We start from the raw sequence: 14,788 nt of genomic DNA, 5'->3' as shown, positions 1-14,788 counted from the left end.
AAAGTGCAGTCACTCAGTCGTCTCCGACTCTTAGCGACCCCATGGACTGCAGCCCACGAGGCTCCTCTGTCCATGGGATTTTCCAGGCAAGAGTACTTGTGTCTGGCATTTGCTCTTTGAAGGACTTGAACTGACATGTCAGGCAAAAGTCAGAGTCAGTCAGCAACTAGGTTTTTCCTCCTTTTCAGCATCACCTCTTAGATTCTATCTGTCTTTCAAAAGTCAAAGATGTCCTCTTGACTACAGAAGACACTTCCTGAACTTCGTGTTCTTTAAACCCTGAGAGCAAATTTCCTCATTAAATTGCCTCAGTCTGAAAGTTCTAATTTTCCTTATTAGCCTGTAATGTCTGAGGTAAGATTAGAAGGAAGGGAAGATTGTGGAAATGGGCTATAACTATTTTGTTAGTCTGATTCTCAGCCTTAATTTTAACTACCAAGGAGCCTTCTTATTTTCCCTCATGGAATTTATGTTTCAAAAGCTTTACTCACACTCTTATTTAGGTGTTTTACACATTTGTGCTAATAAAAGAGATAAATTCCTGCCAAGCAGAGCCTCTGATTAACATTAGATCATTTTTTCAGTTGATTCATTTCTTGATATTGATAAGTGAAGAAACTCACTCTTGTGCTAATAATAAAAGAGATAAATTCCTGCCAAGCAGAGCCTCTAATTAACATTAGATCATTTTTTCAGTTGATTCATTTCTTGATGTTGATAAGTGAAGAAACTCACTCTAATGAAGTGCAACTGTATTGCAAATGGGTTATCTATATGATGACCACAAATAGCTATTATACCTATTCTGTGGGTCCTCAAATGTCTGCAGATGGGGAGCTAAACCTTCAGCCCTGGTGACCTCTATTCTTTCTGAGCAGCTCTTCCTGGTGTTGGCCTTTGTCATTGCCTGACTGGGTCTTTCAGAGAGTGTTATTCCACCCATACACCCACACTCTATTTGCTGTCTCCCCAGGACTGTGCCTTTCCTGGTGGAGGAAGAGTTGATACAGACTTGAATTACTATTGCTCTTCTCAGCTCTCCCCTCTCTCTTCTTATTTATGATTAATACTTTTCACCTCATTCCTGAAACACAGACCTTGCAAATTGCTCTACGTACGTAATCTACAGATTAGAGTTCAACATCTTGACTACATTAGGCCACCTGCAGACTTTTTCCTGAAGTAGTTGTCTTTTTTTATTGCCGTACCACAGAATTTGTATGTTATTCAAACCAAAGCTTTATAGTATAATTTTGATACTAAACAGCCTGATAAAAGAGCAAAAGGTCCCTGGGAATTGGGATGTGTGTCTTAAAGGTGGGTGTGTTGGTACAAGTTAAAGTGCAAAGGAGATGGAGCTCCAGGAAATGAAAACATAGAAAACCCAATAATTTACAGCCTGTTTACCTGCAGTCACTCCAAAAGATTTTCAATGAGATAAATGTAACTTAGCCTTGGAGGATTAAGTGATATGTGTCTCCTGCAAGTTTCAAAGATTTCTTACTCCACTGATTTTTGAGACCTTGATAAAAATAACTTTTGCCTGATTTGTTGCAGCAGAATCATCAGAAATTACAATGTAATCTAAAACTTTTGACTGCTAGTCTCTTGCTGCATCCTTATATATTTTGTGTGACAGTGAGTGTTGCAGAGGACACATTTTATCATATTTGTCAAAATTTTCATTTTCATATCATTTGTAAAAATTTCTGTGGGTGTTAGATGTTTGATATGAGGCAGGAATATAACTCTATAACTCTTTCAATCATACAAAACATTATGATTCTGTATATTTAGATGTGTAGGACTTACCCCAATAGTGTTAATTGCTTTAGAAAATCACTGCAGATGGTGACTGCAGCCATGAAATTAAAAGACGCTTACTCCTTGGAAGGAAAGTTATGACCAAGCTAGATAGCATATTCAAAAGCAGAGACATTACTTTGCCAACAAAGGTCCGTCTAGTCAAGGCTGTGGTTTTTCCTGTGGTCATGTATGGATGTGAGAGTTGGACTGTGAAGAAGGCTGAGTGCCGAAGAATTGATGCTTTTGAACTGTGGTGTTGGAGAAGACTCTTGAGAGTCCGTTGGAGTGCAAGGAGATCCAACCAGTCCATTCTGAAGGGGATCAGCCCTGGGATTTCTTTGGAGGGAATGATGCTGAAGCTAAAACTCCAGTACTTTGGCCACCTCATGAGAAGAGCTGACTCATTGGAAAAGACTCTGATGCTGGGAGGGATTGGGGCAGAAGGAGAAGGGGACGCCAGAGGATGAGATGGCTGTATGGCATCACTGACTCGATGGACTTGAGTCTGAGTGAACTCCAGGAGTTGGTGATGGACAGGGAGGCCTGGCGTGCTGCGATTCATGGGGTCGCAAAGAGTCGGACACGACTGAGCGACTGAACTGAACTGAACTGAACTGAATATAGGAGAAGGCAGTGGCAACCCACTCCAGTACTCTTGCCCTGAAAATCCCATGGACCGAGGAGCCTGGTAGGCTACAGTCCATGGGTTCGCTACGAGTCAGACACGACTGAACGACTTCCCTTTCACTTTTCACTTTCATGCATTGGAGAAGGAAATGGCAACCCACTCTAGTGTTCTTGCCTGGAGAATCCCAGGGATGGGGGTGCCTGGTGGGCTGCCGTCTATGGGGTTGCACAGAGTCAGATATGACTGATGCGACTCAGCAGCAGCAGCAGCAGCATAACTAATATAAAATATGTACTTAAAATGCTTATGAATTACGTAAGGAAACAGTACTCAGACATTTGAAGATTGTTACTTTTTTCCCTCTTTATTTTATATACTCTGCCTACAAATGTTTGTCAACTATTATATGGAATTTGTGGTGGGTAATGTCCCAAAACACATCAATCAGAGACCAGTCAAATAAGTTATGGTATATCCATTCTGTGAATACTTTGCAGTGATTAAAAAACAAACACACAAAAAAACAGTGTACTAATGGAAAGAGGTATAAGATGTATTATGAAATAAAATAATCAAGGTGCTGTGGAAGGAAAGTAGTAATTAACTGAATGAATGAGGGATGTGGGTGTGTTGAAAGGAAGAATCTTCATTTTAGACTTTTATGTAGTATTTGATGACATGGTACAAAAATCAAATACTACATAAAAGTCTAAAACGAAGATTCTTCCTTTCAACACACCCCACATCCCTCATTCATTCAGTTAATTACTACTTTCGGAGAAGGCAATGGCACCCACTCCAGCACTCTTGCCTGGAAAATCCCATGGACGCAGGACCCTGGTGGGCCACAGTCCATGGGGTCGCTAAGAGTCGGACATGACTGAGCGACTTCCTCTCACTTTTCGCTTTCATGCATTGGAGAAGGAAATGGCAACCCACTCCAGTATTCTTGCCTGAAGAATCCCAGGGACGGGGAGCCTGGTGGGCTGCCGTCTATGGGGTCACACAGAGTTGGACACGACTGAAGCGACTTAGTAGTAAGTAGTAGTAGTAGTAGTATTCAGAAATTTAAAATTAAAAGTAGGTGAAGGAATTGTGGCAAAAGCAGAATACGAAAGCAGAGCCTTGGATTTAGTCTTACCAGGTTTAGAATGGTTCAAGTATTTCTGAAATGGAGATGACAGTAGAGAAGTATAATTATAGTGTCAGTAGCAGATAACTTTTATATTGATTTTTTTTTATGGGCCAGATACCGAAGTAAGTAAAAAACACTTTGTTATGCAGTGTTTATAAGCTTATTAAAGTATGTCATTTAACAGTGTAGCAGCTCTATGAGGAAATAGTGATTATTTCTCTTATTTAATGAAAGAGTATGCTGAAGCTTAGGATTCTTGAGTAACTATCCAAGGTTACACTGCTAGTAAATGACTGAGCCAAGAGTCATCCTGGTCTAGGTCATGAGCCTGTCTTGTTATTTATTCATATGTAGTGATCATATATATGAGGTTATATCATACTTATGAAGAGTATCTTCTGTGGACCCTTAGAGAACACTTAAGTAATGAACAACAATATCCTATGATATCCTTATGGTAAAGTAAATATGGCAGTGAGTGTGTTAAATTGCTTTTCGTAAGTATTGCTCTGTATTGGCTGAAACCTAACAAAACTACAATTTTGGTTTTGGCCATATATCATGTGAACTCTTGAGTATTAACTATACTGAGTGGACTGCACATTTATCAGATTGCCTTGCTCAAATTATTTTCTTCTGAGCTATTCTTTGATGATGAATGTTAGTAAGTTTGAGGTTATAGTCCCCAGGGGTACCTGGAAAATACTTGTTTTGACTGGAGAGCAATATATTTTAATAGGTGATTGAGGTAAAGGAGGGAGAAAGCAATGGCACCCCACTCCAGTACTCTTGCCCTGAAAATCCCATGGACGGAGGAGCCTGGTAGGCTGTAGTCCATGGGGTCGCTAAGAGTCGGACACGACTGAGCGGCTTCACTTTCACTTTTCACTTTCACGCATTGGAGAAGGAAATGGCAACCCACTCCAGTGTTCTTGCCTGGAGAATCCCAGGGATGGCGGGGCCTGGTGGGCTGCCATCTATGGGGTCGCACATATAAATGGGGAGTTATATCCCCTAAAATACAGTTTCAGAAGTTGAAAACCAGTGACCTCTAGGCCATATTCAGCTTGCTAATGATTTTGGTTTCACTTGCAGAGAGTTTTGTTTTGTTTTCATTTATTTTTTCTTGTTGAGCCAAGATTGTCTTTTTTTTAAATTAATTTTTTTAATGAAGGATAATTGCTTTACAGAATTTTGTTGTTTTCTGTCAAATCTCCACATGAATCACCCATAGGTATACATATGGGTGTATGTATACACCCTTTTGAACCTCCCTCTCATCTCCCTTCCCATCCCACCACTCTAGGTTGATACAGAGCCCTGTTTGAATTTCCTGAGCCATATAGCAAATTCCCGTTGGCTATCTATTTTACATGTGGTAATGTAAGTTTCCATGTTACTCTTTCCATACATCTCACCCTCTCCCCATGTCCATAAGTCTGCTCTCTATGTCTGTTTCTCCATTACTGCCCTGTAAATAAATTCTTCAGTACCATTTCTCTAGATTTCTTATATGTGTGTTAGAATATGATATTTATCTTTCTCTTTCTGACTCACTTCACTCTGTCTAATAGGTTCTAGGTTCATCCACCTCATCAGAACTGACTCAGATGTATTCCTTTCTATGGCTGAGTAATATTCCACTGTGTATATGTACCACAACTTCTTTATCCATTCATCTGTTGATGAACATCTAGGTTGCTTCTGTCTTCTAGCTATTGTAAATAGTGCTGCAATGAACATTGGGATACATGTGTCTTTTTCAATTTTGGTTTCCTCAGGGTATATGCCTAGGAGTGGGATTTCTGGGTCATATGGTCGTTTTATTCCTCATTTTTTAAGGAATCTTCATACCATCTTTCATAGTGACTATATCAATTTACATTCCCACCAACAGTGCAGGAGCTTTCCCTTTTCTCCACACCCTCTCCAGCATTTATTGTTTGTAGACTTTTTGATGATGGCCATTCTGACCAGTGTGAGGTGATGTCTTATTGTGGTTTTGATTTGCATTTCTTTAATAATGAGTGATGTTGAGCATTTTTTCATGTGTTTGTTAGCCATCTGTATGTCTTCTTTTAAGAAATATCTGTTTAGGTCTTTTTCCCACTTTTTGATTGGGTTCTTTGTTTTTCTGGCATTGAGTTGTATTAGCTGCTTTTATATTTTGGATATTGATCCTTTGTCTGTTGTTTCATTTGCTATTATTTTCTCCCATTCTGAGGGTTGTATTTTTCACCTTGCTACAGTTTGATGTACAAAATCTGTTAAGTTTAATCAGGTCCTACTTGTTTACTTTTGATTTTATTTTCATTACTCTAGGAGATAGGTCATAGAGGATCTTGCTTTAATTTATGTCATCAAGTGTTCTTCCTATGTTTTCCTCTGAGAGTTTTATAGTTTCTGGTCTTACATTTAGGTCTTTAATCCATTTTGAGTTTATCTTTGTGTATGGTGATAGGACGGAGAAGGCAATGGCAACCCACTCCAGTACTCTTGCCTGGAAAATTCCATGGATGGAGGAGCCTGGTAGGCTGCAGTCCATGGGGTCACTAAGAGTCCGGCACGACTGAGTGACTTCACTTTCACTTTTCACTTTCATGCATTGGAGAAGGAAATGGCAACCCACTCCAGTATTCTTGCCTGGAGAATCCCAGGGACAGAGGAGCCTAGTGGGCTGCCGTCTATGAGCACCAGCAGCAGCAGCGGCTGTCTTTTCCCCATTGTATATTCTTGCCTCCTTTGTCAAAAATAAAATGCCCATAGGTGCATGGATTTATTTCTGGGCTTTCTTTCTTGTTCCATTGGTCTGTATTTCTGTTTTTGTGCCAGTACCATACTGTTTTGATGATTATAGCTTTGTAGTATAATCTGAAGTCAGGAAGGTTGATTCCTCCAGCTCCATTCTTCTTTCTCAAGACCGCATTGGCTATTCAGGGTCTTTTGTGTTTCCATATGAATTGTGAAATTTTTTGTTCTAGTTCTGTGAAAAATGCCATTGGTAATTTGATAGGGATTGCACCGATTCTGTAGATTGCATTTGGTAGTATAGTCATTTTCACAATATTGATTGTTCCTACCCAGGAACATGAAGTATTTCTCCATCTGTTTATGTCATCTTTGATTTCTTTCATCAGTGCCTTATAATTTTCTGTGTATAGTTCTTTTGTCTCCCTAGGTAAGTTTATTCTTAGGTATTTAATTTTTTTGTTGCAATGGTGAATGGGATTGATTCCTTAATTTCTCTTTCTGCTTTTTCATTGTTGGTGTATAGAAATGCAAGTGATTTCTGTGTATTGATTTTGTTCTGCAACTTTGCTAAATTCACTGATTAGCTCTAGTAATTTTCTGATGCTATCTATAGGGTTTTCTATGTACAGTATCATGTCATCTGCAAGCAGTGAGGGCTTTACTTCTTTTTCAATCTATATTCCTTTTATTTCTTTTTCTTCTCTGATTGCTGTAGCTAGGACTTCCAGAACTAGGTTGAATAATAGTGGTGAAAGTGAACACTCTTGTCTTGTTCCTGATCTTAGGGGGAATGCTTTCAGTTTTTCACCATTGAGAATAAGGTTTGCTGTAGGTTTATCATATATGGCCTTTACTGTGTTGAGGTAGATTCCTTCTATGTCCAGTTTTTTGAAGAGTTTTAATCATAAATGGGTGCTGAATTTTGTCAAAAGCTTTTCTGCATCTGTTGAGATTATCATATGCTTTTTATCTTTCAATTTGTTAATATGGTGTATCATATTGATTGATTTGCATATATTGAAGAAACCTTGCATTCCTGGAATAAACCCAACTTGATCATGGTGTGTGAGCTTTTTGATGTGTTGCTGAATTCTGTTTGTTAAAATTTTGTTGAGGATTTTTGCATCTATGTTCTAGTGATATTGGCCTGTAGTTTTCTTTTTTTGTGTTGTCTTTGTCTGGCTTTGGTATCAGGGTGATGATGGCCTTGTAGAATGAGTTTGAAAGTGTTCCTTCTTCTGCAATTTTTTGAAAGAGTTGGAAGGATGGGCATTAACTCTTCTCTAAATGTTTGATAGAATTCTGCTGTGAAGCCATCTGGTCCTGGGCTTTTGTTTTTTGGGAGACTTTTGATCACAGCTTCAATTTCAGTGCTTGAAATTGGGTTTTCATAATTTCTATTGCTTACTGGTTCAGTCTTGGAAGACTGAACTTTTCTAAGAATCTGTCCATTTCTTCCAGGTTATCCATTTTATTGCCATATAGTTGTTCATAATAGTCTCTTATAATCATTTGTATTTCTGCCTTGTCTGTTGTAACCTCTCCTTTTTCATTTCTAATTTTGTTGATTTGATTCTTCTCGCTTTTGTTCTTAATGTGTCTGGCTAAAGGTTTGTCAACTTTATCTTCTCAAAGACCCAGCTTTTAGTTTTTTAATCTTTACTCTTGTTTCTTTCATTTCTTTTTCATTTATTTCTGCTCGGATTTTTGTGCTTTCTTTCCTTCTACTAATTTTGTTTTGTTTTTTGGTTCTTTTCCCAGTTGTTTTAGGTGTAAAGTTAGGTTGTCCGTTCGATATTTTTCTCGTTTCTTGAGGTAGGATTGTATTGCTATAAACTCCCCTCTTAGAAATGCTTTTGTTGCATCCCATAGGTTTTGAATTGTTGTATTTTTACTGTCATTTGTTTCTAGAAATTTTTGTATTTCCCTTTTGATTTCTTCAGTATTGTTATTTGTTGGTTATTTAGAAATGTGTTATTTAATCTCCATGTGTTTGTGTTTCTTACAGTTTTTTTCTTATAAGTGATATCTAGTCTCATAGCATTGTGGTTAGAGAAGATGCTTGATGCTATTTCAATTTTCTTAAATTTACTGAGGTTTGATTTGTGACCTAAGATGTGGTCTGTCCTGGAGAATGTTCCACGTGCACTTGAGAAGAAGGTGTATTTGTCTGCATTTGGATGGAATGTCCTGTAAATATCAATGAGATCCATCTCATCTAATGTATCATTTAAGACTTATGTTTCCTTTTTTATTTTCTGTTTTGATCACCTGTCCATTGGTGTGAGGGAGGTTTTAAAGTCTCCTACTATTATTGTGTTACTGTCAATTTCTCCTTTTATGTCTTAGTGTTTTTCTTATGTACTTATGTGTTCCTATGTTGGGTGCATAGATAATTACAAGTTTTATGTCTTTCTCTTGAATTGATCCCTTGATCATTATGTAGTGTCCTTCCTTATCTCTTGTAATCGTCTTTATTTTAAGGTCTATTTTGTCTAATATGAAGATTGCTATTCCAGCTTTCTTTTGCTTCCCATTTGCATGGAATATATTTTTCCATCCTCTCACTTTCCATCTGTATGTATCTTTAGGTCTGAAGTGGGTTTCTTGTAGACAGCATATAAATGGGTCTTGTTTTTATATCCATTCACCCAGTCAGTGTCTTTTGGTTGGAGCATTTAATCCATTTATATTTAAAGTAATTATCGATATATATGTTCCTTTTGTCATTTTCTTAATTGTTTGGGGTTGATTTTGTTGATCTTTTTTCTTTTCTTGTATTTCTTGACTATATAAGTCCCTTTAACATTTGTTGTAAAGCCAGTTTGGTCATACTGCATTATCTTAACTTTTGCTTGTCAGAAAAGCTTTTTATTTCTCCATCGATTTTGAATGAAATCTTTGCCAGGTACAGTAATCTTGGTTATAGATTTTTCCCTTTCAACAGTTTAAATATATCCTGCCATTCCCTTCTGCTGAAAGATCAGCTGTTAAGCGTATGGAGTTTCCTTTGTATGGTACTTGTTCTTCTCCCTTGCTGCTTTTAATATTCTTTCTTCGTGTTTAGTCTTTGTTAGTTTGATTAGCATGTGTCTTGGCGTGTTTCTCCTTGGGTTTATCCTGTATGGGACTCTTTATGCCTCTTGGACTTGATTGATTATTTCCTTTTCCATGTTGGGGAAATTTTCGACTATAATCTCTTCAAAAATTTTCTCATACCTTTTTGTTTTTCTCTTCTTCTTCTGCGACCCCTATAATTCAAATATTGTTGCATTTGTTATTGTCCCAGAGGTCTCTGAGACTATCCTGAGTTTTTTTCATTCTTTTTACTTTGTTTTGCTCTTGGAAGTTATTTCCACCATTTTATCTTCCAGCTCACTGATTTGTTCTGCTTCAGATAGTCTACTATTGATTGCTTCTAGAGTATTTTTAATTTCAGTAATTGTATTGTTTGTCTCTGTATGTTTATTCTTTAATTCTTCTGTGTCTTTGTTAATTGATTCTTGTATTTTCTCCACTTTGTTTTCAAGGTTTTTGATCATCTTTAGTATCATTCTGAATTCTTTTTCAGGTACTTTGCCTATTTCCTCTTCATTTCTTTGGACTTCTGTGTTTCTAGTTTGTTCCTTCTTTGTGTAGTATTTTTCTGCCTTTTCATTATTATTTTTTTAACTTACTGTGTTTGAGGTCTCCTTTTCCCAGGCTTCAGAGTTGAATTCTTTCTTCCTTTTGGTTTCTGCCCCACTAAGGTTGGTCCAGTGGTTTGTGTCGGCTTTGTATAGGGTGAGATTTGTGCTGAGTTTTTGTTTGCTTGTTTGTTTTTCCTCTGATGGGCAAGGCTGAGTAAGGTGGTAATCCTGTCAGCTGATGACTGGGTTTGTATTTTTGTTTTATTTGTTGTCTAGATGAGGTGTCCTGCACAGGGTCCTACTGGTGGTTGGGTGATGCTGGGTCTTGTATTCAAGTGGTTTCCTTTGTGTGAGTTCTATATGATACTCACTATGGTTAGTTCTCTGGTAATCTAGGGTCTTGGAGTTAGTGCTGCCACTCCAAAGGGTCAGGGCTTTATCTCTGGTCAGGAACGAAGATTCTACAAGTGTTTTGTTATGGCATTAAGTGAGATTATATCAAAAAATGAGGAACCAAAATGAACCCCAGACAAATGTCAGTTACAAAATCAGGCAAATAATAATTAAAATAATGGATTATACACATATACATATACACCCACGAACAAAGTCAAAACAATCCAACAAAAATAAAGTGCAATAGATTGACCCAGTGAACAAAGAAAACCAAAAATTACGTCTACCAGGGCAAAGCTAACTAAAGCAAAAACTGGAAAACAAAACTAAAGCAAAGTGCCAAGTGGGGAAGAAAGCAATGAAAATAAAACTAACATGTTGAGAGGAAAGAAAAGAAAGAATACATATGCAAAGTTAAATAGAGGTAGATAAAGGAGATTTGTATACATTAAAGATTAAATGTAAGGGGAAAAGAACAGTAGAAAAAGCAAACAAAGGATTAAATGTAGAAAAAGTAATAATAGGCTTGAAAAATTAAAAAAAGAGAAAAGGAAAAAAAAAAAAAAAAGGGAAACTTCCCAGAACTGCTAAAGCCCAATGTAGAGGCAGGGGTTTATAACAACAATAAAAAATGTGGCTGAGAAAGAAAAAGCTCAAAAGCTTAATTAGATTTCATAGGGCCAATAAAATTGACAACTACAGCATAGTGGGAAAAAAAGAAAAAACCAAAGAATCTACAGAACAAGTCAAAACATAAGAATAATAATTGTTTTCCTTGAGTCACTGCTGTCAGAGTCCTTTCCCTGACTGGGAGTCACAGTCCACTTCACCTCCCTAGGATGCCCTCCAACACTGCTGATCTCTGGACCTGCTTTGGGGGCAGCTCAGATTCTAATCTGGTCCTGCTCCTCTGTCTTCTTTAAATGTCCACAGCTATCAGAACTAGTGCATTTTCTTTTGTGGGAGCTCTCAGTAACCTTTTATATATTCCATAGACACAGAGTCTACCTAGTTGATTGTGTGGATTTAATCTGTAGTTTGTACAGCTGGTGGGAAGTTTTGGGTCTTCTTCCTTAGTCACACTGCCCCTGGGTTTCAATCGTGATTTCATTTCCACTTCTTGTGGGTTGTTCACTGGAGTTTGCTCCTGAGGCTGCCCTGGAGGACTTGAGTTTGCCCCTGTGAGGGCCACTTGTGGAGATGGTGCAGCTGCTTGGGTCACAGGGGTTCTGACAGCACGGGGTACTCAGGGGAGTTGGCGGCTAGGGCAGCAGGAAATACAGTGCTCTAGAAGGGTATGGCAACCAGTATTGGCCAATACACTCCAGTATTCTTGCCTGGAGGCCTGACAGAGAAGCCTGGCAGGCCACAGTCTACAAGGTTGCAAAGAGTCAGACACTACTGAAGTAACCCTGCACACTTAGATGCAAGACTTTTTTTGCCTGTGGCAGCTCTGCCCCAGTGAGAGTTGAGCATGAAGGTGATGCAGCTGCTTGGCTTGTGGGGGCCCTGGTGGCGCCAAGTGTGCAGGAACATGGACTGCCTCCGCCATAGGAGTTATGGCCCTATCAGTCTTTTTTCCAGCCTCTTGTAGCTGATCGCAGAAGGCAATGGCACTCTACTCCAGTACTCTTGCCTGGAAAATCCCATGGATGGAGGAGCCTGGTAGGCTGTAGTCCATGGGGTCGCTAAGAGTCGGACATGACTGAGCGACTTCACTTTCACTTTTCACTTTCATGCATTGGAGAAGGAAATGGCAACCCACTCCAGTGTTCTTGCCTGGAGAATCCCAGGGATGGGGGAGCCTGGTGGACTGCCGTCTATGGGATCGCACAGAGTCGGACACAACTGAAGTGACTTAGCAGTAGCAGTAGCTGATCAGAAGGCCTCTTTGGCCAGTCTTTCTCTGTAGCTCTGCCCATTCAGGGGCCCCTTGGCTGGGATTCTACTCTGTAGATCAGTACATCAGGCACTTAAAGGGGCACCCTGGGGTGGGGTCCGACTCTGTAGTTCAGTGTGTCAGGCGTTTGATGGGCCAGCCTCTCTATTGTTCAGCTGCTGATGGTGGCACCTATGGAGAGAGAGTCTATGGTGATGGCTCCACCCCCTACACCTGACTCAGCAGTATTGCCTTGCTTCCATGGCTGCCCGGCTTTCCTCCACAGGCATTTCCCACCACAATCTCCTCCCTTACATACCCTCAATCTGTCTCTCAGCAGTCAACAGCAGCCCCTTGCCCTGGGATTGCTCCACAATCCCTGAACTCCAGCTCCCAGCCGCTGTACCTTCCAGGGGATCTATGTCCCTGTCTGGAGTATGTATGGCTGCAGCAAGGACTGCATTCCATTTAGGCTGCCACAGATCAGCTGTTTCACTCTCAGCCTTAAATGTTTCTCCTCTGACTCTGTTGCCCAGATGTGGGGATCGGACCCCTGCTTCAGTTCCCCCACCCTCCAAGGGGGGGTTCCAGTCCTACTAACACTCCTGTTTTTCTCCCTAGTTCCTTTGTCCTACCGAGTTTTGTGTGGGTCTATATATTTGTTTCCTCTGGTCAGGTACTCCTGTCTGCTCTCAGCTGGTGTTCTGTATGCCCTTCTGTGTCTGAAGGTGTATTCCTGATGTATCTGTGGAGAGAGATGTACTCCATGTCCACCTACTCCTCTGCCATCTTGTTCTCCCTGTTTTTATTTTTTAATAGATCCCCAGCCTTTAACATGTGAGAGACTCCACGTAGTGATCCAAGTTTCCATTGTTTCTTGTAAATTTGGTATTGCACCCTTAATGTCTCTTCCTACCTGGCAGCATTTGGTTGTGTTTAGACAGATCCTGTGTTCCCCCGTTTTCCACAGCATCCCCCAGCAGGCCTCCTCAGGTACATCACGTACTGGCCCTGTGGGTATCGAGCTTTTTTATCTTGTTTTACAATGCAGAATGTTGCTGTAGAACTGAGATGTTATATCAGCCTTTTAATACCATTTTTCTTAAGAAAAACTGCAAACTTTTGTAAGTATTAATTTTTTATACATTTATGGTAGGTATTTCATAAATTTAATATTTAATAAATGGTTTTGACAAATGGATGTTTTTAGTCATTCACCATACTTGAATACTTGTATTTTTTGGTGTGGCATATCTGAGTATATGTAAGTGCCATGTCTTTCATTGTTGATCTGGGTGATATAAATTTTTGATTTGTTTATTACTATAATTTTAGCTTTTTAAAAGTTTTGCTTTTGTAGAAAGAATTTGCTATTTGAAAGTTAGGACACTGACTCTAAATCAAGGATTTATATCATAATCCTTTGATGCTTGGTTTTTTCTTGATAGACTGCTGTGTCAGTGATGAGTTAGTTTTGTAAAATAAAAAACTAAAAATAAATATGCCTAATTATATAATGCTAGATTAAGAATTTTCTATATAGAAAAGCATATAGTCATTAAAGGTTTTTTAAATAAAGCTATTGGCCTTGTGCTGGTTATTTTTCTAGAACTTAGACTTTTAAAATATTGATTTTTGTCTAAATTTTATGTACTGATTTATTTTGTACACATATATGTAGGGGGATGATAATTTTTATTTTAAGAATTTTTATCATTTTATATTTTTTTATTCAAAATTACTTGGAGGAAAATTGTGCCTTAGCATATAATAATGAATTTTGGTCAAACTTCTTGCCTTAGCATATAATAATGAATTTTGGTCAAACTTCTTTATGATTTCAGAACAAAAATTGCCCAAGATATTGAGAGGCTAATACATCAGAGTGATATCATAGATCGAGTGGTATATGACTTAGATAACCCAAAGTAAGTCTCATTTTTATGTTTTAGTGTTGTTGGTTTTATTCTTATCTTAAAATTTCAGTGTTCTTTTAAAACACAAAGAAATATAGTTAACTTCCACCTAGTTAAGCCTCACTCTGTTTTTATCTTTTACCAGAGATATAATGGTAATGTAAATCATGTTTATTTGGTTAAATTGAGTATGCTACAAATTTAGTTTTTCTTATGTGGGCTTTTAATAGGTTTAATAAGGGAAACATCACATCTGATGCTTTGTTTTTAAAAGCTGAAACTACCTCCACTTAAGATAATAGAGATTTCATATGAATGCTGCAGTTTTGTCCTGTAATACTGAGCCTTCGTTTCCTTAGGACAACAAATTACCATCCCCTTTGGAAGGAAAATATGCTTGCTGATTTTCCACAGTCCCCACTTCTCACTTTCGTCTCTTACTGTTTACAATCTGCTTCAATCGTTTCATGTTACTTGCCTGACTTTTGAAGCCATTTGTTTGTGATCCCTGGTGGCTCAATGGGTAAAGAATCTACCTGCAGTGCAGGAGACTGTCGGCAGCACAGGAGCCTGGGTTTCGATTCCTGAGTCTGGAAGATCCCCTGGAGAAGGAAACGGCAAGCCACTCCAGTATTTTTGCCTGGAAAT

General features: G+C 38.7%; 1 protein-coding gene across 3 annotated transcripts in view; it reads left to right on the top strand.

The window, feature by feature from the left end:
* AGTPBP1 (ATP/GTP binding carboxypeptidase 1) overlaps positions 1-14,788 on the top strand; it is a 191,923-nt gene that overhangs the window by 113,748 nt on the left and 63,387 nt on the right. For 2 of the 3 annotated variants that reach the window (XM_061426060.1, XM_061426062.1), the window contains one exon: positions 14,069-14,152. The exons of the other annotated variant lie outside the window; for it this stretch is intronic. In XM_061426060.1, coding sequence (XP_061282044.1) covers positions 14,069-14,152 — 84 coding nt within the window. The remainder of the gene's footprint in view (positions 1-14,068; positions 14,153-14,788) is intronic. 3 annotated transcript variants of the gene reach the window in all.

This window comes from Bos javanicus, chromosome 8, assembly GCF_032452875.1.
Source record: "Bos javanicus breed banteng chromosome 8, ARS-OSU_banteng_1.0, whole genome shotgun sequence".
NCBI lineage: Eukaryota > Metazoa > Chordata > Mammalia > Artiodactyla > Bovidae > Bos > Bos javanicus.
Note: the sequence above shows the minus strand (reverse complement) of the source record. Positions and strands in the feature narration are given on the sequence as shown.